Source organism: Panicum virgatum, chromosome 3K (genome assembly GCF_016808335.1).
Source record: "Panicum virgatum strain AP13 chromosome 3K, P.virgatum_v5, whole genome shotgun sequence".
Lineage (NCBI taxonomy): Eukaryota > Viridiplantae > Streptophyta > Magnoliopsida > Poales > Poaceae > Panicum > Panicum virgatum.
This window is the reverse complement of record NC_053138.1, coordinates 44,351,677-44,378,866: the sequence shown is the minus strand read 5'-3', so window position 1 is coordinate 44,378,866 and position 27,190 is coordinate 44,351,677. Positions and strand designations below refer to the sequence as shown.

The 27,190-nt window shown below is 49.0% G+C and overlaps 2 protein-coding genes across 10 annotated transcripts; one reads left to right on the top strand and one right to left on the bottom strand.

Annotated features, from left to right (window-relative positions):
* Positions 1-463: 463 nt before the first annotated feature.
* Positions 464-23,885, top strand: LOC120699280 (SAGA-associated factor 29 homolog A-like). 9 transcript variants are annotated; one of them, XM_039983225.1, is made up of 10 exons: positions 467-808; positions 2,614-2,746; positions 12,628-12,721; positions 13,600-13,676; positions 13,759-13,871; positions 15,506-15,588; positions 16,075-16,125; positions 17,137-17,287; positions 18,843-18,927; positions 23,447-23,885. In XM_039983225.1, exons 1-10 carry the CDS (start codon positions 764-766, stop codon positions 23,599-23,601), a joined length of 987 nt encoding a protein of 328 aa, XP_039839159.1. In that variant the 5' UTR covers positions 467-763; the 3' UTR covers positions 23,602-23,885. The 9 variants fall into 9 exon arrangements, with proteins under 9 accessions (XP_039839166.1, XP_039839161.1, XP_039839160.1 ...); XM_039983224.1 differs by having other exon boundaries at positions 470-808; positions 16,075-16,134; XM_039983230.1 differs by having other exon boundaries at positions 472-808; positions 18,914-18,927.
* A 1,927-nt stretch (positions 23,886-25,812) lies between these two features.
* LOC120701482 (subtilisin-chymotrypsin inhibitor-2B-like) lies at positions 25,813-26,432 on the bottom strand. The gene is made up of 2 exons (XM_039985506.1): positions 26,327-26,432; positions 25,813-26,197 (listed from the first exon to the last, which is right to left on the bottom strand). Exons 1-2 carry the CDS (start codon positions 26,369-26,371, stop codon positions 25,973-25,975), a joined length of 270 nt encoding a protein of 89 aa, XP_039841440.1. The 5' UTR covers positions 26,372-26,432; the 3' UTR covers positions 25,813-25,972.
* Between the last annotated feature and the right edge of the window lie 758 nt (positions 26,433-27,190).

Genomic DNA, 27,190 nt, shown 5'->3' with positions numbered 1-27,190 from the left:
TAATATCAATCATTAAGATTTTTTAAACTTCTAAAATTTTTCAGTACTCAATCCTTCAGAAAATAATTGCAACTATAAAGTACAAAACTTATCTCACAAAAATTGCTAACTCTGACCTACCTACTATAAAAGACAATCCAATTTTCGAAAAATTCTCGCAAAACCCATCACATAAAACAAGGGGTATTTCTGTAATTTTACACTTAGTATTGATTTGCGTGCTTAGTTCTAAAATTGCATTTATTCTGAAACCGAGGGAGTAATTAATTTGAACCATAGAATTTTAAAGTCAACTCAAGCAACCTCTCAACCTGCCCTAGTTTGAAAGAAGCATTTTCCCGAAAACCTACCAAAAATGAACAAAAAATGGCCCGTTCGCACCCCAGCACGTGGCACGATACGGCGGAAACGCTCTGCCAAAACAGGCAATATTGCAACAATGGGCTTCCGCTTCGCGCACCCGCATTAACCACCCCCCTGCCCACCGCCCCCCTCCCCGATTCTTCTCTCCCCTCTCCTGCCTCTGCCGCAGGCCGCAGCTGCGCGCGTCCACCGTACTAGAGGCCCCCCCGAGCTGCGCGCCCGCTCGGCTCGATCCCCCCCTCCCCGGCTCCCTGGTCGGCCCCTTAGCGGGGCTGGGCGGAGGCGCGGCCGGAGATGTCGTCGTCGGCCGGGGGCGGCGGCGCGGGCGGCGGCGGGTTGGACATCGCCAGCCTGCTCGACAAGGCCAAGGAGCTGGACCAGCTGAAGAAGGACCAGGACGATGTGGTGGCCGAGATCAACAAGATTCACAAGAAGATCCTCGCGTGTAAGCTACTTTCTCTCTCTCTCTCTCGCTGCTGCTACCCCACCGCCGCCCCCTTATTGCTTCCTGTTCCACCTCTCAGCGCTGACATTCTCGTCGATCGATTGATCCGGTGCTTGGATTCGTAGGCTAATTAGATGCGAGCGAGTGCGTTTGCTTGCTTTGTTGTCAGTTTGCTGCGGTTGAGGGCGTTCACTTCCGCTGGAGTGTCCACTGGAACAGCGAGTTATGGAATGTTTTTTTTTTCGCCCCGAGTGTACGCATCTGTGAGTGCTGGGATGCGCTTAGCTTCTGGATGTCTCTTTGACTGAAATCGGAGGTTTGTGCATGGCCTTTAGGGTGGTTGTCCTCACTCGAGAAAGATGGAATTAGGTCCTTTTGGCTTTCGGTGTCAGGCAACCAGTTCTTATTTTTGTCCTTTTGCTGATTGAAATGGCATGTGTTCAGCTTGATTGGGATCAAGATTCAAAGGTGTGAGCCATGTGTCCAGACATAAAGGCAAATGGTTCCTACGAGGAAATTAAGGACACGTTAGTCTTCATCCACACGTGCCATGGAACCAAATTAATGAGCCATGGAGGGCGGTAGGAATATTTTTGGGAGGGTGGTAAATGGTGGATTATGAATCATTAGAACATTCCATTCTATGTTAATTAAATCAGGCAACTATCTTTATTGAGCAAGGAAGACAGATAATGTCAGAGTAAATAATCCTTGGTTGTCAGTTTCTAAGAAATCCAAAAGGATTACGTAAAGAAATATTTTTTTCGTTTTTGTGTGTGTGTGTTCGGGGGGGGGGGGGTGCTCATCATAGAAAACACTACAGTAACTGCAATGAGCCAAACACACACCGAGTGATATGTTCCTGCTGTATGAAGCGGGTGTAGGCTTTCAGCTGAGTGAGAATATAAAATGTGATGTCATATTTTCAGACCTACCTGGTTTTGTTTATGCTATCTTGTTTCCTTTTACTTTCCTCCAAACCAGGCATTAGTATTTATATATTTCAAGTACTTATGCTGGTTGTAAACTGCTATATCTTTAAATGAACTGTATGCCCTCCTGATATTCAGTTCTTTGACTAAATTGTTGTGAAATAAATGCTTTGGACCTTTTTTCAAGAAACAGGTATCCATTAAAGAAAAGAACAAAGTTGTGTGTTTACAGCTGTTTGTTGACGCAACGAGTCAAGCCTGGGCATAACTTCAATGATGGTCTCTGGTTTACGTTACATCTGAGGATAGGTTGTGATTGAACTCTATAGACTTGTGTGGTGTGGTGAGGCAAGAGCTGCTAGAGTATGATGACTTTGATCTTTACTTGTTTATTGGTGCAACAGTTAAAGGTTTCTATTTACCAAATATTGATCTATTGTTTTGAGAAAGCTTCTAATTTCGTACAATACCTTGGCCTATTGTTAAAGAAAATTAAAATTTCTAATAACTGTTGTATACAAAATATAAAATAGTGCATGAACTCACTGTTTCTGGTTGTATTCAAGAAAGATTATACTGGTAAGCTGTAAAACTCATATTGGTCCTGCAAAGTATAATTGATCATCTACAAATTGACATGGTGCCCCTATAACCAACTATGGAGACCTGGCCACACCTGGTCCCACCATCTAGAAGGATACTATTCATTTATTCACATCTAAATAAGCTCCTTTTTAATGTGTGCACCTGAAAAGCACCACCCAGAAAACCAACTGGCCATATCCCTTAGAGTTCCCAAAGAAGCTCTGTCCAGTGGATCTGTCCCATCTTTCCAATTGAGTTCTGATTAAGTTCATAGTCAAAGGAGAATAGGACGAGATGCCACCGGCAGGGGGAGGGGAGCTGGGGGTTCTGCTAAAGGAGCTCAACGATCTGGATCAGCTGCGGAAAGAGCAGGAGGTTGTCATCACCAAGATCAACAACGTGCACAGGGAGATCTGTTCATGTAAGCGAGATCTAAACCCTACACTTAACCTAGCCATATTTCCATTCTTTATTGCCATATGATTAGAATCTGAATTAAATTGGAGCAGAGCAGGAAGCTACCTATTTGGTTTCTTTTTTTAGATAAAGGATGAACTGGCCTCTATATCCAAAAGATGGATATATATAGCCAAGAATTACAAGAGTTCTTAGACACTAATCCTCGAATGAGGGTTTCGAAAATACCCGAAATAAAACTCTAAAACGAAGAAAGAAAACTAGAAGACTAAGCTTCAATCCTCTTCTTTCACGTTTCATCCTTGCAAATGTCTCATCGTAGCACCAAACCATCACACTGATAGTCGTCTTAGAAACTTGATGTTCAAATCGTTTGATGCTGCATAAGTGGCAAAACCAGGCCAAAGGATCTCCAAGACGAGTCTCTAGGAAGAAAACGGCATCAAATATGCCGTCGCCACCTTATCCGGTAAGCCGGGAATAGATTTTCATTTGGAGATCCACCGACAGCTGCAGGAGACAACGAGGGTGGGAGAATGCCGTGACAACACCTAGATGGTGAAAAACAGCGCTTGAGAGCGTCGTTGTTGTTGTGGCCCGCATACTAGCTTGGCTTTCGCCTGCATCTCCACAACCGCCCCCTCGTCGAGCACGATCGCTGGCCCTAGTAGACTCTCGGCCGTCGACGAGGCCTTGCCACCACCACTACTGGCCACGGTGAGTGCCGAAACCAAGCTGCCTGGCAAGCATTGCCCAGATGCCCGCTCCTTGTTGGCAGCGCAGATTCGGGCGAGCACCCACGCTCCAACGGTGTCAACACCCCCCCCCCACACACACACACACCAGCCAGGAGCTGGACGACCGGGTGCTTTGATGTCAGTGAAGGGAGGAGAGGGGCGAGAATCACATGCTGCCATCCGCCTCATCGCCGCACGCACCGGGTCCTGCTTGCCGGGATGTCCGCCTAGGTCCGGTGCTTGCACCGCCGGATCCGGCCACCAAGGGGGTGGATCTACAGCCCCGAGCCACAGCTGCTGCCACCACTGTGTCCGGCAACACCTTCGTCTTCGAGTCGTAGCTGCAGGCCACAGATGGAGCAAATACCGAGGCTGCCTACCTTGTGCTCACGCGGGCTTGTGGTGCCCTTCGGCGGTGCGAGGTAGAGGTGAGGAAGGAGGAGGCTGGCGGCGTGGGCTGCCAGGCTCCGCCCGTGTTGCCCGAGAGGGGCGACACCGGGGTCGGGGCATGGCACTTCTACTAATGTAGAACATGGGTACTGAAGTTGTGTTCAACAGATGTGCTGCACCTACCTATTTGATTTCTATATTCTTGTAGGTCTGTTAAGAATCTCGTTTTATGAATTACCTTTTATTACCCACCAAAAGGTTGCCAGAGCTTTGTGGGGTTCACACATGAAGATCATTATCTTTACTAGAGGTTGTTGGGTATTTTTATTTTTGCGGAATCTTGATGAAATGCTGGAATTTGCTTGAGTTTATTGAATTCAAGATTTTCTACTTTTATGATGGTCAGATATGTTGATTGTCAGACTACGATGTTGGTGTGAAACATTAGCCTCATAGGAGTGGAGGAGGCGCCTGGGCGGCTGCCTGGAACAGGGGAGGGGTGCCTGCGTCGGAGGCCCACGCGCCCACAGGAAGGGCCCTGGCGCCGACGGCAGTAGGGGCTGCAGCGGCAGCAGCAGGGGCGGCGCCAGTCCCGGCGCCGTCAGGGGCGGCGGCAAGGGCGGCAGCGGCCTGGGCTGCGGCGGTCGCGGCTGCACCAGGGGCGGTGGCGGCGGCGGAATCGACGGCGGTGGTGGCGCCAGCCAGGCCCGCGCCCGGCGTCGGCGTCGGCGTCCTGGGGCGTCGGATTCACGCCCCGGGCGGCGGCAGCAGGACCTCCCGTGGCCGCGCCCTCGGCACCCAGGGCACCCAGGGCAGTCGAATCGGCGCCCTGGGCTGCGGGATCGGCGGCGGCGGCGGCGGCTGCCAGGCCCGCGCCCGGATCAGTGCCCAGGGCAGGCGGATCCGGCGCCTCCAAGGCCGGCGGCGGGAGGAGTGGGTTGGGGAGGGTCTTGACGACGGCGAGGGCCGCGGCGGGAAGCCAGGGCGCCGCAGGCCAAGTAGCGGCAAGTGACCAGGGCGCCGCGGGCCTCGCGCCCAGAGCAGAGGAGATCGGCGGCCGGTAGTAGAGGAGAGGGGAGGGAGGGAAGGAGGAGAGGGAAGGGGGCGCAGGCGGCCGGCCGGCCATGGCGCCGGCGGCGGTTGGGCCCGGTGGCGGCTGCTAGAGGGAGGGAGGGAGAGGGAAGAGATGGCTTTGATACCATGTAAGAGAGAATAATGCTTGTATTCCTCCAACCCTAGAAGGGTGGGTATATATAATACCTATACATGGGCCTCTAGATGGGCCTCTATACACAAGGGCTCAATATACTCTAACAGTGATTGGTTGTGCTTCCTAGCTAGAGCCTGGGTAGGAATAAACCATGACTAGCCCAAGCCAGCTTTGCACAATGCAACAGGCTTTTGTTTGGTTGGTTGGACACAGTTTAGATCGACCAACTTTGTGTATGTTTGGTTGCCTGATTTGTTTGGGTGGCATCACCTCTTTCATGCTACGGTGAGTTCAAGTGCCATCACCCCCTTCACTTGGAAGAAATAGAGGGATACAGGAACATAAATACCACGAGAGGAAAGATTGAAAGAAAATTGAAGTCGATTCGCGAAGCACACATTCTCTGAGATCGAGGTGGAACTTTGCTGATTCTGTTGCTACTCCTGATATTGAGAACATGTCCCTGGCAGCAAGGAGATTGAACACGTGTCCATGAACCCACTCCATTTCAGCTTGCTGATGGTGAGGCTCTCAGCACTATCCGCAACACTCAAGCACACTTTCATGGAACACGGCGAGATGCCCATCCGTGTGTTTCTTGAACACATGTCCATGAACCTACTCCATTGCAGCTTGCTGATGGTGAGGCTCTCTGCAGTATTCGTGACACTGAAAACACGCGTCCATGAAACATGACGAGCTGCCCTTCTGTGTATTTCTTAAACATTATTTACTCCAGAAATCACCGAGGCATTACTCCAAAAAACACATGAGACTCAACCGGATAAATTGCTCCTGAAATCACCGAAACAAACAGCTCTGGACCAAGCGCCGGTGGATGTTGGGCATCACGCCGCCACTCGTTGCAAACTAAATCGAGCTTTCTCACGCAAATCAAACTTTTTATCTTGTCCTGCGCAAAAATCAAGCTCATGCAACCCTAAATCAACTATTTCCTCCTTTGCCTACGCCGGCAACGCACCGTCATGCGCGCTTCAGTGCTGGTAGAGATCATGCGCATTGGTGTATGTGTGTGAGAGAGGTTGGTAGTCTTCACCTCGGAACCGAGGAGCGGGATTTCGTTGTAGCAGAGGTCAACAACTAGCAGAGGCCTCGACGATCAGCAAGAGCGATGTGTTTGGACTCGACGGTCGTTGCCTGCGATGTGGTCATGCGGTTGGGTAAAGAAACGGCAATTCACCATGGACTCGAGCTCGCGGTGACTGAGCTAGAGTGGTACTGCAAGGTGAGATCCTGAGCAGCACGTGGTGGGCCCTCCCTAAGCCAGGCTGCAGTGCGGAAACGAATCCCATTTGTGTTTCCGGCTGGCCACCATTCTGAGCTCTTTTTGCATAGCAAGGTGGGTTGGGCAGGGAACCAAACATAAATAAGGTTGCACTATACAAGCCTGTCCAGGGGGTTATTCACCCTATCAATCACAACCATAATTAAAATGATCTTTTACTCTGGTTCAATTAACAGTTGTGATGCAAACATTTTGGTTGAGAGCACCATTATGTTGGTTGGATTAGTAGCTGAGAGTTGCGACAGAGAAATGAAATTTACATACGAAATATTTTTTTTTGAAAATTGTACAGCTTGGAACACCATAGTTCTTGTGTGTCATCAGATACTTTGAAAGAATCTCGCATTTGGTTGAAGCTTCTTCTGCGCAGTGCCCTGTGAGGTCTATTATCTCTGTTTGCCTGCAGACCATGGTAGAAGTCTGTTAAACCATACTGATCCAAATACATACACTTCCGGTCCAAGCTGGTATTGTTGGGCCAAAGTTATATAACTATTGGTGTATATGTGAGCCCATGTATAGAGGCCCATCCAGAGGCCCTTGTATAGGATCTATATATCCCACCCTTCTAGGGTTTGGAGTAATATAAGCCATCATTCTCTCCTACATGGTATCATTAGCCTAGTCTCTCTCCTACTCTCCAGCCGCCGCCGCCGCCGCCTCCATGGCCGGCCGGCGCCGGCGGCCTCATCCCTCTCCTCCCTCCCTCCCCTTTCCTCTGCTAGCGCCGGGTCCTCTGCTCTGGCCGCCGCCTCTGCTCCGGGGGCGCAGCGCGCGTGGCACCAGGCCGCTGCTGCGCAGCCGCCCCCCACCGCTGCCGCCGCGCTGGTAGCCGCCACAGGCGGTCCTCCCCTAGCCCCGGCCCACGCCGCCCCTGCACCTGGCAGCTCTGCCTCGGGCGCCCCTGCCCCTGGATCCGTTTCCTGGGCAGGGGGCGCCGCCAACACCGCGCGTGGCCCCAGGGCTGGTCGCCCTGATCCGCCGCCGCCCTGGCCGTGTCCGACGCCGCGGGGGCCCTCGGCGCCGCCTCTGCACCTCCCCTGTTCTGGGCGTCCTGGGCTGCTGCAGCCCCCGCGGCCCCTGCTGCCGCGGCCGGCGCGGGACCTGCTGCCACGGCCGGCGCGGGCCTTGCTGCTGCGCCCGTCGCCCCTGGTTGTGCGGCACTCGCCTTCGCTGGGGCCGTGCACCCCGCGCCTGGGCCTCCTCGGCCTGCAGCCACCGCCGCCGCCATGGCCGCGCCCAGCGCCGCCGCCGCCGCCTACGGCGCAGCGGCCGCCGCTACCGCCGCCGCTGCCGCCGCTGCCCACGTGGGCGCGGTTGGCGCGGCCCTCCCTCCTCTGGCTCCGGCCTTGGCGCCCTACGCCCCGGCCCCCGCGGCCCTCGCTGCAGCCTGCCCTGCTGCCCTCGCAGCCCTTGTTGCCGCGGCCGGCACGGGCCCTGCTGCCGTTGCCGCCGCCGAGCTGCAGCGCGCGCTGGCCGTCGCGCGCGCCGCGCGCGCACTCCAGCAGCAGCTGCGCGGCCCACCTCCTCCTTGGCGCGGACTGGCGATGCCCCTAGACCCGTGGCCGCGCCCGCGGCGCCTCTTCCCGCGCCTGCGGCGCCTCTGCCTGCGACGGCCGCGCCCCTGCCCGCGCCCGCGACGGCCGCACTGGCCATGGCGTTTGGTATGCCCCCCGCGGACGTGCCGTTCACCGTCGCCGCCTTCCGCAAGCAGCAGGCTGCCGCTGACGCTGCTACGGCCGACGCTCTCGCTCGTCGGGTCGCCGCGGAGAAGCACCACTTCCTTGTCCCGCCTGTCGTCCCCTTCACCGAGCATGGCGCTTCGTCCTCCCACCAGGCTCCGCCCTCTGGATCTGGACCCCAGATCGACCTCCTCTTTGGTGCTCCTCTCACCGGCCCGACCGGGGGTGGCGGAGGACGCCGGCGTCGTCGGCGGGGCGGACATGGTGGTGGTGGTGCTGGTGGCACTGCCCATGGTGGTACTGCTGGAGGCTGTCGGGACACTTCGACTCCGACCCCTGCTCCTGGCCCTGGAGTTACGCCCTGGCCATCCTTCAGCACCCCGTGGCCAGGGCGCCTCCCGATGTGGCCGGTTCAGGGTCAGGAAGGGGGCCCTCGTCCTCAGCCCCAGCCGGCGGCCCTGTTCGCCGGTGCTGCTCCCCTGTTCGCACCGATCTGGACCCCGCCCGCTCAGCCCAGCCAGCAGCCGACCTGGCCTGGGGGGTGGGACCAGGCTGCACTGGCGCAGTCCTTCAGTGCCATGGGGCTGACGCCGCCGGTCAGCACGGAGTGGATCGCCGACTCGGGTGTCTCCTTCCACACCACCCCAGATGTCGGTATCCTCTCTTCTGTCCGACCCCCACACCCCTCCTGTCCTTCCATCATGGTTGGTGACGGGTCTTGCCTTCCTGTCACCGCCGTGGGTTCTGCTCCTGGTTCTTTTTTTCTTCCCAATGTCCTTGTTGCTTCTCAGATGGTTCATAACCTTCTTTCCATTCGTCAGTTTACAGCTGACAATTCTTATTCCATCGAATTTGATTCTTCTGGCCTCACTGTAAAGGATTCGGCCTCCCGGCGTCCGCTACTCCGGTGTGACAGCACGGGGCTCCTTTACACCCTTCGCCTTTCTTCTGCTGCTGCACCACTTTTGCCTTCTTCTTCGTCTGCCGCTTTTGCCGCGACACCGTCTTCAACCACCTGGCACCTTCGTTTTGGTCACCCCGGCCGCGACGTTCTGGCTCAGCTCAGTCGTAGTACAGATGTTCCTTGTACTACGGCTCCTGCTGAGCACCTCTGCCATGGGTGCCAGCTTGGTCGTCATGTTTGACTTCCCTTTTCTTCTTCTTCGCATGCTGCGCATGCCTTTGATCTTGTTCCCTGTGACATGTGGACCTCTACTGTTCTCAGCCTTTTTGGCTACAAATACTATCTGGTGGTGGTCGATGATTTCTCGCACTACTCTTAGACTTTTCCCTTGCGCGCCAAGTCTAAGACCTTCCCCACCCTCTTTCACTTCTTTGCCTGGGTGTCCACTCAGTTCGGCCTCACCATTAAGACCGTCCAGTGTGACAACGGGCGTGAGTTCGACAACTCCACCACCCGTTCATTCTTCCTCTCTCGGGGTGTTCAGCTGCGTATGTCTTGTCCGTATACCTCTCCTCAGAACGGCAAGGTTGAGCAGATGATTCGCACGACGAATGGCGTCGTGTGCACCCTTCTGACCCAGGCCTCTCTGCCCCCGCGCTTCTGCGCTGAGAGCCTCCACACTGCCACCTACTTGCTTAACCGTCTTCCGTCTACTGCTTCTTCTGCTCCCACTCCACACCACGCTCTTTTCGGTACCCCTCCTCGCTACGACCATCTTCGGGTGTGCGTGTTACCCTAACACCTCTGCCACTGCTCCTCACAAGCTGGCGCCTCGCTCGACTCGGTGTGTGTTCCTTGGTTACTCCCCTGATCACAAGGGGTACCGATGCTTTGACCTCACCTCTCGTCGCGTCCTGATCTCCCGACACGTCGCCATTGACGAGTCGAATTTCCCCTACTCCACCTCCACACCTTTTCCTGACCCCGAGCTGGAGTCCCTGTTTCCGACTGACCTGGTGGTTCAGCCACCTTTACCTGCCTTTCCTTTCCCTGCAGGTTTTCCGGCACACCGGCACCGCTTCCGATGATCCCTGGTGCGCCACGCGCGGCCCTGGTGCCCGCGGTCGCGCCACGCGCAGCCCCCGGACCTCCGGTCGTGCCGCGAGCGGACCCTGTCTCCTGCTGCGCCACGCGCGGCCCCGGTGCCTCCTGCGCGGTACGCTCAGCCGGTGCAGGTGTATCGACGTCGTCCAGCGCAGACTCCGGCGCCGCCGCGGTACGCTCAGCCGGTGCAGGTGTACCGGCGTCGTTCGGCGCCGGCACCGGCGACTCTGGCTCCGGCGGCTCCTCCGACACCTACAACGGAGTCGCCGCCGCCGCCGCCTACACCGGAGCCATCGCCACCGCCGCCTCCGCCGACTTGCTCTCGAGTCGAGCCGGAGGTGTAGCAACCGCCAGTCAACCATCGGGATCCTCGGCATATCCATCCCGTGGTGACTCGGCGGATGGCGTCTCAGGCCGCGATCATCTCCGCCACCGAGGGCGAGCCGCGGGTCTCTCCGGTACCCTCCTCTGTCCGCGACGCCCTGGCGGATCCTCACTGGCGTCGCGCGATGGAAGAGGAGTACGCGGCTCTCCTTGCCAACCAGACGTGGGACCTCGTGCTGCGTCCGTCTGGTTGCAATGTGGTCACCGGCAAGTTGCTCTGGACGCATAAGCGTCGGGCTGACGGCACACTGGAGCGCTATAAGGCTCGCTGGGTTCTTCGGGGTTTCACTCAGCGGCCTGGTGTGGACTATGATGAGACCTTCAGTCCAGTGGTGAAGCCTGTTACGGTGCGCACGGTCCTCTCGCTTGCGCTCTCTCGCTCCTGGCCTGTGCACCAGCTAGATGTGAAGAATGCCTTTCTTCACGGCACTCTGTCAGAGACAGTGTACTGCTCTCAGCCAGCGGGATTTGTGGACTCGAGTCGTCCGGATATAGTCTGCCGGCTCAACAAGTCCCTTTATGGTCTGAAGCAGACTCCTCGGGTTTGGTACTCTCGGTTCGCCACGTTCTTGCTGACTTTGAGATTCACCGAGACCAAGGCTGACACTTCTCTGTTCATCTACCGCCGTGGAGATGAGACTGCCTACCTGCTGCTCTATGTTGATGATATTGTGCTCACAGTCTCCAGTCAGCAATTGCTTGAGCGCGTCATCTCCTATCTGCAGCAGGAGTTTGCTATGAAGGATCTTGGTCAGCTCCACCACTTCTTGGGCGTTACTATTGAGACTCGCCCATCTTGGCCTGTTCCTTCACCAGCGGCAGTATGCACGACATTCTAGAGCGGCTGGGATGACTGATTGCAAGCCATGCTCCACTCCTGTTGATACTCAGGCGAAGCTGTCTGCTGATCTGGGTGATCCCGTGGCTGATCCTACTGCCTACCGAAGCCTTGCCGGTGCCTTGCAGTACCTATGCCGTTCAGCAGGTCTGTCTTCACATGCATGATCCCCGGGAGTCTCACCTTGCTGCACTGAAGCGTCTCCTCCGCTACGTCCGTGGCACTGTTGGTTTCGGCTTGGTTCTTCACCGCTCTCCCACTTCTGAGCTGGTGGTCTACACCGACGCTGACTGGGCTGGCTGCCCGGACACTCGCCGCTCCACTTCCGGCTACGCCGTCTTCCTGGGCGGCAACCTTGTCTCCTGGTCGTCCAAGCGGCAGTCGGTTGTCTCCCGCTCCATTGCTGAGGCGGAGTACCGGACTGTCGCTAACGGCGTGGCGGAGGCGTCCTGGCTCCGACAGCTCTTGGCGGAGCTCCACAGCCCGCTCGCCAAGAGCACGCTCGTCTATTACGACAACGTCAGCGCCGTGTACTTCTCCACCAACCCCGTCCAGCATCGGCGGACGAAGCATGTGGAGATCGACCTACACTTCGTGCGCGACAGAGTCGCTATTGGCGATGTTCGAGTACTCCATGTCCCGACTACCTCCCAGTTTGCTGACATTTTCACCAAGGGACTGCCCTACTCGACCTTCTCGGAGTTTCGCTCCAGCCTCAATGTAGCCGGTGGCTAGTTGTGGCTGCGGGGGGGTATTTGCCCTTTGTACTCTCTTTGTATTCTCTTCTTGTCCAGTTTTGAACACCGCTGCGCCGGTAGTTCAGACTGCGGGGGGTGTTGGCTTTCTTATTGTCCAGTCTTGAACACCGCTGCGTCGGTAGTTCAGACTGCCTAGAGGCCCTTGTATAGGATCTATATATCCCACCCTTCTAGGATTTGGAGGAATATAAGCCATTATTCTCTCCTACAATAACATTGCTTCAAACTGTCTGTCCACATAAATCTTTTTCAACTTTGCAGATAAACTAACTGGTATTGTTGGGCCAAAGTTATATTACATTGCTTCAAACTGGCTGTCGATATAAATCTTTTTCAACTTTGCAGCTAAACTAGTGTAATCCCAATTTAAGCTCTCTGCTGGTTATCAAAACTATAGCAAAGTTACTAATCATTTGACTGAATGAAATGGAGTAGTTTCTGTTTTCTAGCCTATTCCTTTTTGTTACTGGTTGATGTGGCTACTCATTCGTGTCGCTATCAAGCTGTTATATACCTTTTGTAAGGACAAACATTAAGTCATTAACATTACTCAACTCTGCTTTGTTTTATAGCTCCAGAGATGGTTGATAAATCAGTTGATGCCATTTTGCTTAAGCTCCGTGGTTTATATACACGTGCAAAGGAGCTGTCTGAGAGTGAAATCAGGTAAAATTATGATGTGTTAGCCTCTTGTTATCTGGGTGGTCTAACATTATGTCGAATCGGGAAGTATTTATTTGTTTTTCAAACTATTTTTTCTTCCCAAAAATTCATTGCGGAGGGTTTTCATGTTTTTTTTCTCGAACGCGCAGGAAAACGGAGGGTTTTCATGTTAAAATACCATTATTTTCGATTGAGGCATTGGCATTTGGGATTCACAATTGAAATATGTTTTCTTTATTAAAAAATATTTTAGAAATAGATATTCATCTCTTCACAGTACTAGATCTGCTTGCCTCATGCCCTTTTATTAGGAATAATTTTATCTCTGGAATAGTTCTAAATCATCGGTAATGTTTTGCAACTACATTTTTAGATATTAACTTAGTGGATTGTTGAGGAGAGTTTGTGCAATGGGGGCAATTTACTAATCAGGATGAAAGGTGACGGGTGGTTTAACCCTGGATTGTTAATGGGCTTGGAAAACTAATTGTCTAAGTTCTGTGTAGTATGAGAATGATGCTTTTATCACTCTCTGTACCACTGTTACTTGATTTTAATGGGCCATCTTATCTCCGAATCTCAGTTTTCTCCTTTGCTTGTTTCTTCATACTTAAAAGCATGGGCATCCCAAATAGAATGGTGTTACCTATGTCCCGGTTATCTTGTCTCTACCATTACTGCTAAGGTTTGACCACAGTAACTATTTCGACGCGATAATTATAATATTTGCCTGGAATCTCCGGGAAACTCATATAGCTCCACAAATTGGACTGTCACTTTCTTTCTGCTTTCATTTTTGCTATTGTTGCATGCAAATTTCAATTATCTGAAGAATGAGGAATGCAACAGTGGAAATATTTCACAACGATGCCATCTTGCAGTGCCTCAACTGCTTTGATTGGATTATTAGATGGTCTTCTGCAATCTGGGGCCTCAACTGCACAAAGGAAAAAGATAGGTGAGTATTAAAAGTAAGATTTTGCAAGCTAGGGCCTAGGATCATGGTGAACGCAGTACCATAATTGCGTTCTACAATGCAGAAATTGGTGAACAGAAAAAGAAGAGGATCAAGTCTGATACAGATACGGCACGATTTTCTGCTGCATCTATGAGGAACCAACTTGACCAAGCTGCAAACCTGAAAGGAGAGCAGGTTTTAACTTCAGCTGTATTTGGAAATATCAGTTAGTTTTTGTATTTCATGTATTCATTGGTGCATGCTGCATTAAAGTCAGAGCTTCTGCCTTCCATGTAAGAAAAGATAGGAACCTTGGTCGCGCTCTAACCTATCCACCATGAGAAGCTTGGTTCCCTCAAAACATCTATAATGGGAGCTTGGCTTCCTCAACCATGCTGTTCGGCTGTTTGAATTTGGATATTGTTAGAATGGCTGAATCTTGGACTTCACAAGTACACAACTAATATATTAGGATGGTAGTATATGATTTGTGGTTGGCCTGAAAATGGGAGATCTCAATCCTTCAAATTGGCTTACATGTAAATGCTTGATTTTATTTTCTTTTTAATGAACTGTAAAAGTTTTCCTTTATTTCTGACATAACTTGTTTATAGTTCTTAATTAACTATTGTATATTTTGTTATATAATCTCAAAAATTGGCTCTGTGAATGCGCTTTGTTTTTTTGGGTATCTTTTAAATTCCTTGTCTTATTTATTTTGTTAATTTTGAAATAAAAGGAGAAAAAGTAATCCATCTTATTCCTGGTATCTGGATGGGGTCATTTTTTTTAATTCCATTCTCTTAATTATTTTTTCCCTTTCTAGAAACAGTTTCTTAATCCCTGTCCTTTACTGGGATCTTCATTGATAATTTCAAGCAGATTTTTTATGGCTTACCCAAACTGCATGATCCATAGACTTGGATTATATTTTAGTAACTCTGTTTGCTAAGCCTGGTCTATCTTATAAAAAACTAAAAATAATATAGTAAAACTGCTCTTGATAAGTTTCTGCTTATAAGACAAGTAATAGTTTGATCATATAAATTTGCACAATACAATCCATCTATGCAATCAGATCTTTAATGAATCAAAATCCATGTTTCAATCAATTTTTGTTGTATTAACTCCAATTATTCAAACAAAAACTTATATTTTTTGTTTAAGGTGTTGACTTTAACTTGGGGAATAGTGAATCTGTGTTGCGGAAAACTAAGTCATTAGTGTACTTCAAGAACAGTACTGCATTATATAAGTATTGAACTTAGCCTACCCCAACTTGCATGGAACTAAAAGGCTTTGTTGTTGTATACATGTATTCAACTCGACATTAATTCCTTCTAGTTGTGGGTAATTTTCTGTCCTTATGATTATTTTTTGTGATATTTATGTCGTAAAACATTCCAGTCCAAACTTTTGCAGAGTGGTAATAGAATAGGTTGATTCTAAAGAAACTAATAAACTGCCCAATTTCACTTGTATATTTATAAATTGTAAACCTGTTAAATATTAAGCCAAGCTTATCGTTAGCTGCATCAAGGTCCAGAGATACTAAGTTTGTTATAGATACTACTCTGTCATAGAGTCTCCTTATAATTGAATTGACATTTATACAATCAATGAGACTATACATTAGTTGTAAAAGTTAAAACTAGTTATAAATACCATACTTAGAGGACGATGACTGAGTTTGGTAACTGAGTTTTTGTGCTCCAGCAATGCCCTTGCCAGTACATAGCCTTAGCTCTTTCCCTCTATTGGTGCACATGCATGATTTATATATGTTCGTTTAATTATTCAGTTGTAACATTCATGCTCTGTCATTTCAGGTTGCAGCTAGGGTAAAGTCAGATGATGAAAAAGATGAGTGGTTTGTGGTGAAGGTCATACATTTTGATAAGGAAACAAAAGAGTATGTATCTATTTTCCATCATGCCATTTGTAGCGCAAGAATTTGTTTGTGATATAAAAAGTTTACTCAGGAGAGAAAAATAACCTGTTGAATGGGGGTAGCGTTAATAACAAACTATTGCCTTGACTGTTCACATGAAATTGGAGTTGTAATGTGTTGTAGTCCAGATGGCCAGGGGCCAAGCCCAGCCAGTACTGACGTACTGTGCACTTGTACTGTCCACACGCATGAACAATAACTTGGCTATGTCACATTTGATAAAAGAAAATTCATCTGGAGATGAAGTAGTGATCTATTTTCGGCTTGGCATACTGAAGTTTGATAAGATATTTTATATCTTGTTTCTGCAAAGTGAAAAATCGCATGTGAGGGCTTCTGCTGGACACATGTGGCATTATGTTACTAGTGTGCCTGTGTGTTATATGGGACCATCACCCTGTATCATGTTAGAAAGTATCACTCATTCACTCTTAATTGGATCTGAAGGTATGAAGTACTTGATGAGGAGCCAGGTGATGATGAAGAGAGCACCCAAAAGTTCGAGAGGTTTAAGTTCCTAATTATCTTTCCTTGTTGCAGTTCCTTGTACTATATGGAAATTAATAAAAACTATCTTTGGAATGGTCAACTTTTAACTTCAGACCTATTATTGATCAATTCCTTGAGTCGTCAACCCCCCTCTCGCCTAGGATTTGTTCTAAGAAGGTTCCGTGCTTCGAACCTGGGTCAAGATGGGAGTTTCAACGACCCCCCGAGTTCAATGCTCTAACCGGTCCACCATGAGAAGCTTGGCGAACTAACCTTCAAGATCACCTACTATATCAAATTTCTCATTTCTTTATGTTGATGAAGGCTGAAAGCAATATAGCTTGGGAATAATAGATTGATTAATACGGAACATGTATTCATATATAGGCAAGGTTCCCTAGGGTTTATAGAAACAGAAACAATCAGGAGATCCTTGCCTAATAGGACATCACCTATCTATTCCCTAGGCAGCGGCACACGACAACAAGCCTGTGCGGCCAGCAACCAAAGGCCCAAAGGGCCGGCTGGATAACACCTTGTTAACAAAATCAATAGTTTTGTATAAATGGAACCAGAAGTAGACATTGATTTCGATGACATTGAAGTATTAAACTATTTTGTCATATGGTTTAATATCAAATCTGGAGGTAGAACCAATGGTATTTTACTAAATCTGGAGGTAAAAGCTTCTGTGCAACAGTTTTCTCCTCATAGCTTTTTTGCGCACGTCACAGAACCACAACATTGACTTTTAAAGGATACAGTTTTAGATTTTGGACACATTTTATAGGCACACAGATATGTACATTTTTTTTGTTGTATTTTCTAAACAACTGTTATTTTGGAATAAGTAAAATGTGGGTGAAGGTTTGACTAAAGTATTGTTGATGCCTTTTTCTATGTTTATGAAGTTCAATGTAAATCAATTTTTGTTTTGAAATTAACCAAACTTTGGGTATTTATTGACATTATTCTTAAGGTTTGACTCAAACCAATGGTGCCTTTTCTGATGCATTTCAGAAAGTACAAGTTACCTATGTCTTGCATTATTCCATTTCCAAAGAAGGGGGATGCTTCCAGTGCTCCAGATTTTGGGCAGGGTCGACAAGTCTTAGCAGTTTATCCTGGCACAACAGCTTTATACAGAGCTACTGTAGCTTCTCATCGAAAGGTAAAATCTAAAATGCACGTAAACATTATGGATAATTTAAGTCATAATAATCATTCGACTTTCCCGTTTGGGTACTTGAATTTTGAAAATCTAATGCATTTATATATTATTACTGTCATGTTAACTTAGTCTAGAACATCAATGCTACCATTGAGATTATCGAGCTTTTTGTGAAAGCTAAAAGTTTCAAACCTTGGAAGCTGTTATGCTCTTTATTTTAAAATAGAGTAAAATGCACCATAGGTCCACCAACTTATAAGGGTGTGCCGTTTAGGTCCACGAACTCCAAAAGTGTATTTTTAGGTCCATCAACTTGTAATTCGTGTCACTTAGGTCCATAAACTATGAAAGTGCATTTTTAGGTCCATAAACTTGTAATTTGTGTCACTTAGATTCATAAACTCTGAAAGTACATTTTTAGGTTCATGAACTTCATCCATTAGCAATCGTGTGGCTATAGACCCTTAAAGTTTGCCACGATATAGTTGTCCGTGAATATCTTTCAACCCCTCACCAAGAATTACTCTGGGTTGACCCAAGTCTAACGTCCTCACAAGATTTTTTGCCACAACACCTTGCACCACATATCCGGCCACCCGCGCCACAGATGATATAATATCCCCAACCACGGTACACATGTTGTTGAGTCCCTCTATAACCTCCTCCATCTTTTCAAAGCAATCACCCCCTACTCTTCACCCATATTACGGGGTTATATATGGATCTAAGCTCCAGAACTCACCAAAAACAGCCTGGAAGCCCCCCTTTGAATCCAAATACATGTCAATAACCTCCAAAATATTCATCCCCCTCTCCCCTCCCTATGCACTTGATTTGGAATTGGGCTCAAATTTTACCATTATGACAAAACTCCAACAATGAGTGGGAACCGTGTAGATACATGTTTGGTACAATATCAGCGCACGAAGGTTAGGTAGAGGGGTACGGACTTAGGTGACACAAATTACAAGTTTATGGACCTAGAAATGAACTTTCAGAGTTCGTGGACCTAAGTGACACAAATTACAAATTTATGGACCCAGAAATGCAATTTTGAAGTTGATGGACCTAAGTGACACCCTCCTACAAGTTGATGGACCTCTAGTGCATTTTACTCTTTAAAATAATTTAAAATAAGCATATTTGGGGAGTTGGAAGTAGAAAAATGAAAGTTCGATGATATGTAAGGTGGGGGCTTCACGAATGAAACTCACAAATACTAGTCTGAAAATGCAGGAACCTTTTTTTTCAAGAAAAATGCATAATGTTGTTTTACTCACTAAATAAATTAAATTAATTATCAAACCTAGGGGTTATGGAAACAACTACTGTGCAAAAAATTGTTCCATGCAACACAGCTGCTCTTACATGTTGCATATATAAACTGATTACTGATATGTTTATATGCATTGTACAGTTATGTTCCATCAACATGGTTATTGCACAAGTAATTGCTGGGCATTGTACAAGTTATTGTACAGTTAATTAAGTTGAATCCATCTGTGGTTCTTTCACAACCACCACAAAAAGTGATATTGTCCTTGTTTTTTGTTAGATTGCTAAGTCATTAATGCTCTTGTCTTTCTGTCATTATCTTGATGTGAAACCGGGCTGCGAAAAATCCAGAGGAAGTCTGACGAGTAAGTTATCTTTGCATTCAAAACCTCATATCCTAATTCAGTGCTTACCTGTTTGTTTTCAGTTCAGTTTTATATAGTTCTACATCTGTTTGGTTAAAGCTTATACCTTTGGAAAAAACTGCAGTCTGCTCCAAGAATTTACATCGCGGTCATGGCATTTGATTCAAATAACTCTATATGTGCAAGAGAGAGAATGAGAGAATAATGGTTTGTATTCCTCCAAACCCTAGAAGGGTGGGATATATAGATCCTATACATGGGCCTCTAGATGGGCCTCTATACATGGGCTCACATATACACCAACACCCCCCACAGTCTGAACTACCGGCGCAGCGGTGTTCAAGACTGGACAAGAAGAAAGCCAACACCCCCCGCAGTCTGAACTACCGGCGCAGCGGTGTTTAAGACTGGACAAGAAGAGAGTACAAATAGAGTACAAAAAGGCAAATACCCCCGCAGCCACAACTAGCCACTGGCTACGTTGAGGCTGGAGCGAAACTCTGAGAAGGTCGAGGAGGGCAGTCCCTTGGTGAAGATGTCAGCAAACTGGGAGGTAGTCGGGACATGGAGTACCCGAACATCGCCGATGACGACTGTCGCGCACGAAGTGTAGGTCGATCTCTACATGCTTCGTCCACTGATGCTGAACGGGGTTGGTGGAGAGATACACGGCGCTGACGTTGTCGCAGTAGACGAGCGTGCTCTTGGCGAGTGGCTGTGGAGCTCCGCCAAGAGCTGTCGTAGCTAGGACGCCTCCGCCACGCCGTTAGCGATAGCCCGGTACTCCGCCTTAGCACTGGAGCGGGAGACAACCGGCTGCCGCTTGGACGACCAGGAGACCAGGTTGCCGCCCAGGAAGACGGCGTAGCCGGAAGTGGAGCGACGAGTGTCCGGGCAGCCAGCCCAGTTAGCGTCGGTGTAGACCACCAGCTCAGCAGAGGACGAGCGGTGAAGCACCAGGCCGAGGTCCACAGTGCCGCGGACGTAGCGGAGGACACGCTTCAGCGCAGCAAGGTGTGACTCCCGGGGATCATGCATATGGAGACAGACCTGCTGAACAGCGTAGGTGAGGTCCGGCCTGGTGAAGGTGAGGTACTGCAAAGCGCCAGCCAGACTCCGGTAGGCAGTAGGATCACCCACCAGATCACCCAGATCAGCAGACAGCTTCACTTGAGTGTCGACAGGAGTGGAGCAGGGCTTGCAATCAGTCATCCCAGCCCGCTCCAGAATATCGAGTGCGTACTGCCGCTGGTGAAGGAGAAGGCTAGACGAGCGAGGCTCAACAGTGACGCCCAAGAAGTGGTGGAGCTGACCCAGATTCTTCATAGCAAACTCCTGCTGCAGAGAGGAGATGACACTCTGAAGCAACTGCTGACTGGAGGCTGTGAGCACAATATCATCGACATAGAGCAGCAGATATGCAGTCTCATCCCCACGGCGGTAGATGAAGAGAGACGTGTCAGACTTGGCCTCGGTGAACCCCAATGTCAGCAAGAACGTGGCGAACCGAGAGTACCAAGCCCGATGAGCCTGCTTCAGACAATAGAGAGAGTTGAGTCGGCAGACCATATCCGGACGACTCGAGTCCACAAATCCCGCTGGCTGAGAGCAGTAGACAGTCTCTGACAGAGTGCCGTGAAGAAACGCATTCTTCACGTCCAGCTGGTGCACAGGACAGGAGCGCGAGAGCACAAGCGAGAGGACCGTGCGCACAGTAGCAGACTTCAACACTGGGCTGAAGGTCTCATCATAGTCCAGACCAGGTCGCTGAGTGAACCCCCGGAGAACCCGCGAGCCTTGTAGCGCTCCAGTCTGCCATTAGCCCGACGCTTATGCGTCCAGATCCACTTGCCAGTCACCACATTGCAACCAGACGGACGCAGCACGAGGTCCCACGTCTGGTTGGCAAGAAGAGCCGCGTACTCCTCTTCCATCGCGCGACGCCGTTCAGGATTCGCCAAGGCGTCGCGGACTGAGGAGGGTACCGGAGAGACCCGCAGCTTTCCCTCGGTGGCGGAGAGTGTCGCGGCCTGAGACGCCATCTGTCGAGTCACCATGGGATGGATATGCCGAGGATCCCGATGGACGACGGGCAGGTGGTACATCGCCGGCTCGGCTCGAGAGGGAGCCAGTGGAGGGGGTGGCGGCGACGGCTCTGGTGGAGGCGTCGCAGGAGCCTCCGGAGCAGGAGGCGATGCCGGTGTCGGCACCGAATGACGCCTGTACACCTGCACCGGCTCTGCGTACCGCGGCAGCGCCGGTGTCAGCGCCGAACGACGTCGGTACTCCTGCACCGGCTGAGCGTACCGCGCAGGTGCTGGGGAAGGCACCGGGGCCGCGCGTGGCGCAGCAGGAGACACCGGGTCCGCGCGCGGCATGATCGGAGGTCCAGGGGCCGCACGTGGTGCGACTGCGGGCATCGGGGCCGCGCTCGGCGCAGCAGGGATCACCGGAAACGGTGTCGGTGTACCGAAAAAACCTGCAGGGAAAGGACAGACAGTAAAAGGTGGCTGAACCACCGGGTCAGTCGGAAACAGAGACTCCAGCTCGGGGTCAGGAGAAGGTGTGGCGGAGGTGGAGTAGGGGAAATACGACTCGTCAAAGACGACGTGTCGGGAGATCAGGACGCGGCGAGAGGTGAGGTCAAAGCATCGGTACCCCTTGTGGTCAGGGGAGTAACCAAGGAACACACAACGAGTCGAGCGGGGCGCCAGCTTGTGAGGAGCAGTGGCGGAGGTGTTAGGGTAAACACGCACACCCTAAGACCCGAAGGTGGTCGTAGCGAGGAGGGGTACCGAAAAGAGCGTGGTGTGGAGTGGGAGCAGGAGAAGCAGTGGACAGAAGACGGTTGAGCAATTAGATGGCGGTGTGGAGGCTCTCAGCCCAGAAGCGCGGGGCAGAGAAGGCCTGGATCAGAAGCGCGGGGGCGGTGTGGCGGCAGCACAGGGTCTAGGCGGTGGCAGCCATAGAGAGAAGAGGGGTGTCTGATACCATGCAAGAGAGAGAATAGGAGATAATAATGGCTTGTATTCCTCCAAACCCTAGAAGGGTGGGATATATAGATCCTATAAATGGGCCTCTAGATGGGTCTTTATACATGGGCTCACATATACACCATCAATATGGAGTAGGGGTAGCTTATTTTTACTGCAGAGTATCACTGGAGTGGTTACATTTTTCTGAATTTTTCCCATTAGGGTCATAAAAAAAAAACTAAAAGGCGACATAAGCTAAAAGTCAAGTTCTATAGAACAGCGATTCGCCCGGCGATGTTATATAGTGCTGAATGTTGGCCCACAAAAAGGCGACTTGTCCAGCAACTGACTGTAGCAGAGATGCGGATGTTGTGGTGGTTTTGCGGGCACACAAGAAGGGATAGAGTCCGGAACGAAGTTATTCGGGAAAAGGTAGGGGTGGCATCAATTGAGGAGAAATTTACACAACATCGGTTGAGATGGTTTGGACATATCCAACGGAGGCCTCCTGAGGCGCCGGTGCATAGTGGGGTTCTAAAGCGTGTCGGTAAGGTAAAGATGGGTAGAGGTAGACCTAAACTGACTTGGGATGAGTCGGTTAAGAGAGATCTTAAGGATTGGAATATCTCTGAAGAGGTAGCTTTGGATAGAGGAGCGCTTGGAGACTAGCTATCAGCGTGCCTGAACCGTGACCTTTGTGTCTTTTGGGTTTCATCTCTAGTCTACCCCAACTCGCTTGGGACAAAAGGCTATGTTGTTGTTTATTTTTCTTATCAATAATTTCTCCTTGTTACTCCATTCTCAAACATGTTTAGAGATGCATGTTGTCAAACATTAGAAACTTTTACCATTAATATACATGAATGCTAAAATTTACATGGGAATGGTATTAGTACAGTTGCCATGATAAATACTTTCAAATGCCTATTTTTAGTAACTTTTTACAAATGCTTGGAGAAATAATTGTGAAAGACTAATATTGGAGACCATGTCATGTTTAAAATGACAAGTGATAAAAGAATGGAGTTAGTAATACAGTTGCTTTATTAAATTTCAGTTGCCAAGCCTCGGTGCTTAAATCAATACTCATGGCACATGTATTTATTGGATTGTGCTATTTAGATAATGTTTATGGTGAGGGGCTTAACGAAACAAATTCATATAGCAGACGATATGAATGCCTGATAATTGAAATGGGAATAAACGAGTTGCGAATAACAATCTGAGCACATAATCGCAATTTTGCAATAACCTAAACAATATTACAAGAAACCTATACTGATTGTGCAGTTTTTTCTTATACATTTTGTTTTGTATGTGTTTCGTCTCTTCTGTCTTGCATACTATCGTTAAGATTTCACAGAGCTTCTCTGGCAGTATAACATAAACACGAATACCTAAAAAGAAAGAAATGAAATATGTGTGGTCATGTAGAGGCTTGCAACTAAATCTCCAATTGTACCCTTTTGATCAATATTAGACAATCAACAGTGGTATCATCTTTGCCTGAAACTATTTTGTGACCATTTCCTTTCTTTTGGCAGTTATATTCTGGAGTTTGATGATGATGAAGAGGACGGGTCTCTACCGCAAAGAGCGGTGCCGTTCTATAGGGTGGTTGCCCTCCCGGAGGGCCATCGGCAGTGAAGATCTCGGGGTCGTCCTGCAGTGTAGTGTAACAGAGAGCGCAAGAAAATAGGTGCATCTGAGTGTGGTAATATAGTAATTTTGTCTCAGCTGCAGCTGGCTGCCCGAGTCGGTGCAGACTATGGCGCCTGTAATTTGTGGGCATTGAAAATAATTTATGTGCGCTTGCCATGCGTTCCTAGTTAAGATCCCAAGCTCACCTATCCTGTAAATAGAATGGATCAGTGTTGCTTTCTAATAAACTTGTGTCTGCCTCCGAACTTCTGATATAGTATATGCCAAATTGATCTTGTGAAGTGGTTACGAGCAATTTAGCAATGGTGAATTTTATTGACAGGGGTTCCTTTTTCTAACTCTAGATTATAGTTTATGATTTTAGTGATTGAATAATAATATAGCCATTGGGACTAATGTGTTTGTTAAGATGTAGTTCCGTTAGTACATGCTGTAAAAAATGTGGGGACATCTGCTGCTCCGGGCAGGGGCGCGGCGGCGGCCGGCCCGACGGCTCCGGGCAGGGCCGCGGCAGAGATGAGCCTGGCTGCTCCAGGCAGCAGTGCGGTGGCGCCCGCCCGCTCTGGGCAGGGGCGCGGCGGCGGCAAGCCCGGCTGCTCCGTGCACCGGCGCCCGGCCGTAATGCTCCGAGCAGAGGCGCGTGGCGGCCCGCCCTGCTGCTCCACGAAGGGGCGCGGCGGCGGCCGGCCGTGGTGCTTCGGGCAGGGGCGCATGGCGGCCGGCCCGGCTGCTCGGAAGTGTGCTGTACTGCTGTGCATTGATAAGCTTTGAATCATTGAATGGAAACCCCGATAAACGGCAGTGGTAACTCTAACTGTTCTAAGGTAGCAGAATTTCTTGTCGCGTAAAGCGACATGCACGAATGACCTGGTGTAATGACTACCCCGCTGTCTCGGACAGATTGTCATTGATACAACAGAAGTAAGGCTGCTGGCACCGAATTCTAGAAAATCTGAAAACAAGATAAGCAAACGTGGTAAAGTTTCCATGGTTTTGGGCTTTATGCACAAAAGCGATTCGCAAACACCTTTGAATTTACTTGAAACAAAACTAGCTCTTTAGAATTGACTCGATTCCTTTGTGCATGCTGCCTCTTATTACAGGCCGAGGAGTAGTTTCATTGTGATCTCTTGCACAGCAAGTCAGTAACAGGAGTACTCGACAAGTAAAGAAGCGAATCAAGGAAAAAATCTCCCCTTGAAATCATCGTGATAACTCTATATCATGGTGACGACTTTTCATAAGCTGCTTGGCTGCTAATGAGTGATGAGTCAGCAACCATTTTTAAATCTTGTTGCCCCATGGTCGTATCTACTATAGCCTTGACCTTGACCAGACGCTGCATCCCAAATGAAAATGTCAAAAATATCAATAACATGGGAATCACGAATTTTAGTGGTCGAACCCCTGGGTGCTTACGGTTGCAGGCGTTTAACATTGGGTTGCTATTTTGAAAGTAGGAAAATGCCAAATTTGGGTATGCAAAATTATGTTTGGTTTTCTGCTGGACATATTGGCAACACAAATTCTCCTCTTCATTCAGTGCTATAGAGAATTTTGGCTCTGCTCATTCAAAGGCACAACCAATTTGGGTGGGCGTAACAGATTTCGGAGGATCGACGATCTCGGACATTGTGGAGATCTAATCGTCATTTCCCTTCTCTGTTTTCTTTTGTGCTTGTACTGTTAACTGGTAATCCCAGCTGTTGGTTTGTTTGTACCGAACTATAGCTTTCTAATAAAGCAGAGCTCGAAGCCATCCATGTGCTTCCACGAGCGGGGTGAAGCCACAAAAATGTGGCTTCACCCAAGTTCACTAAGAAGAAGCTCTTTCACCAAATATTTTTCAAAATAGGTTCACCTTCACTAGAGAAAACGGGGCCTTAACTCCTTTCCTAGGTTCTTTTGTCACTCCAATCTATAAACCAAGCTAGTCTCCCGACTATGGACACAGCCGGCCGCCCAGCATAAGGTCCGGTACGTGTTTTTAAGAGGTGCATGCATGGGTATAATGATCAATTTTGGCTTGAAGCACTAACCAAAGGCACACCTAGACAAGCAATAGGAAATATTTAACTAGGCTTCTCAGTGTGGGTTTATGAATATGATGTGTATGTTCGGGGGTGCCATGGAGGTATAATAATAAAAAAGGAAGCATAACATGAAACCAAAACAAATATCAATCCTCTAAAGTCTAAACAAACAAAAAATTTGAAATCGAGGAACGATTTGATTTGAACAGGCAGCCTGGCACAAGAGTTTATTTGTTTATTGGACATGAAGTAACAACATTATTTGCTGGTTTACATGATTGCACAAATGAGACATCACCCTGAGATCATGAAAATAATATATTATGTGTATATTGTCTGCTATGGATCATCACGAATGTGCTCCATGCGCCGGTCCTAGCCGATCTTGGGGACCTGCGCAACGTCGCCGGCCGGGTTGATGAAGACGCGGACGCGCTTGGGGTTGAACTCAGTGGTCACGAAGGAGCCCACGGGCAGCACAACCACCTGCACGTCCGGCCGGTCGGCCAGGATCTTCTGCTTCGCCGCCTCGGCCGGCAGCCCAACCACCTCCGGCCACGAGCTCTTACCGCTGCCACTGCTCATTTTCGCTGGTGTGTCCTATCAGTAATAATATGAAAAATAGCAGCAGTTTCAGCCTCCGCCTCTCCTGGTGGAGAGAGAGAGAGAGAGAGAGAGAGAGAGAGAGAGAGAGAGAGAGAGAGAGAGAGAGGAGTTATGTGTGCTAACCACGTTCTTGAACTTTGATGGTTGCTGTGGCTCCTGTATGTACATTGTAGTATTGATTTGTGCGTGGTATTTATAGGCCAGTTGGGGGTGGATATGGGAACTGGCAACGGATCTGGCATCTTTGACAATCTGCCACCTCGATCTAATTCAACCATATACCTCTGACTTTTGTATGTGTAATATCTGACTCTGCCTTATCTTCCTGCTTCCAGGCGGTGCCGTACATCTTGACCGCTGGGTGTGCAGGATGCGTAGTCTGTCGTACAAACGTGGCAGATTTTTTTTGTCAGCTTGGCGCCGATATGAAAGACGAGCCCGGGCGTATCTAGAACAATGAATAGTCATAGGAAAGAATAGTTGTTGTAAGGTACTTCCTTCGTCCTAAAATGTACGGTGTTAGAGAGGCCCAAATGCAAAGACATGCTAATATCCTTTGAGTCTAATCTCTCTCCCTCCATTAATTTCAGTGGGACGGGAAGAATAAAAGGAACGGAGATTCTCTAGGTTTTGGTGCAGCAACCAATAGCTAAACGATTATCTTGCAATTAATTAACAAAATAGAGAATTAATGAGGGGTGCATGTGTCTTTTTTGTCTCTTTGTTTTGTTGATAAAAAGCTACAATACTCTATATTTCAGAACAGAGGGAATAAGTTAGATATGGCGAGCGACGAAGAAGATTCAATATACTTGTTGTGTCTGCTTGGCTTTGGAACTTGGAAGTTACTAATTGAAACTAGCTAGATTCAATATAACGCTGACGGCTGTTGTCCCAAAGAGGAACGACGACTGATTGTATCCTTTGAACCTGAAGCTATAGCAATGAAAAATTTAGAATACGAGCAAGTATGAGATCCGGATAGAA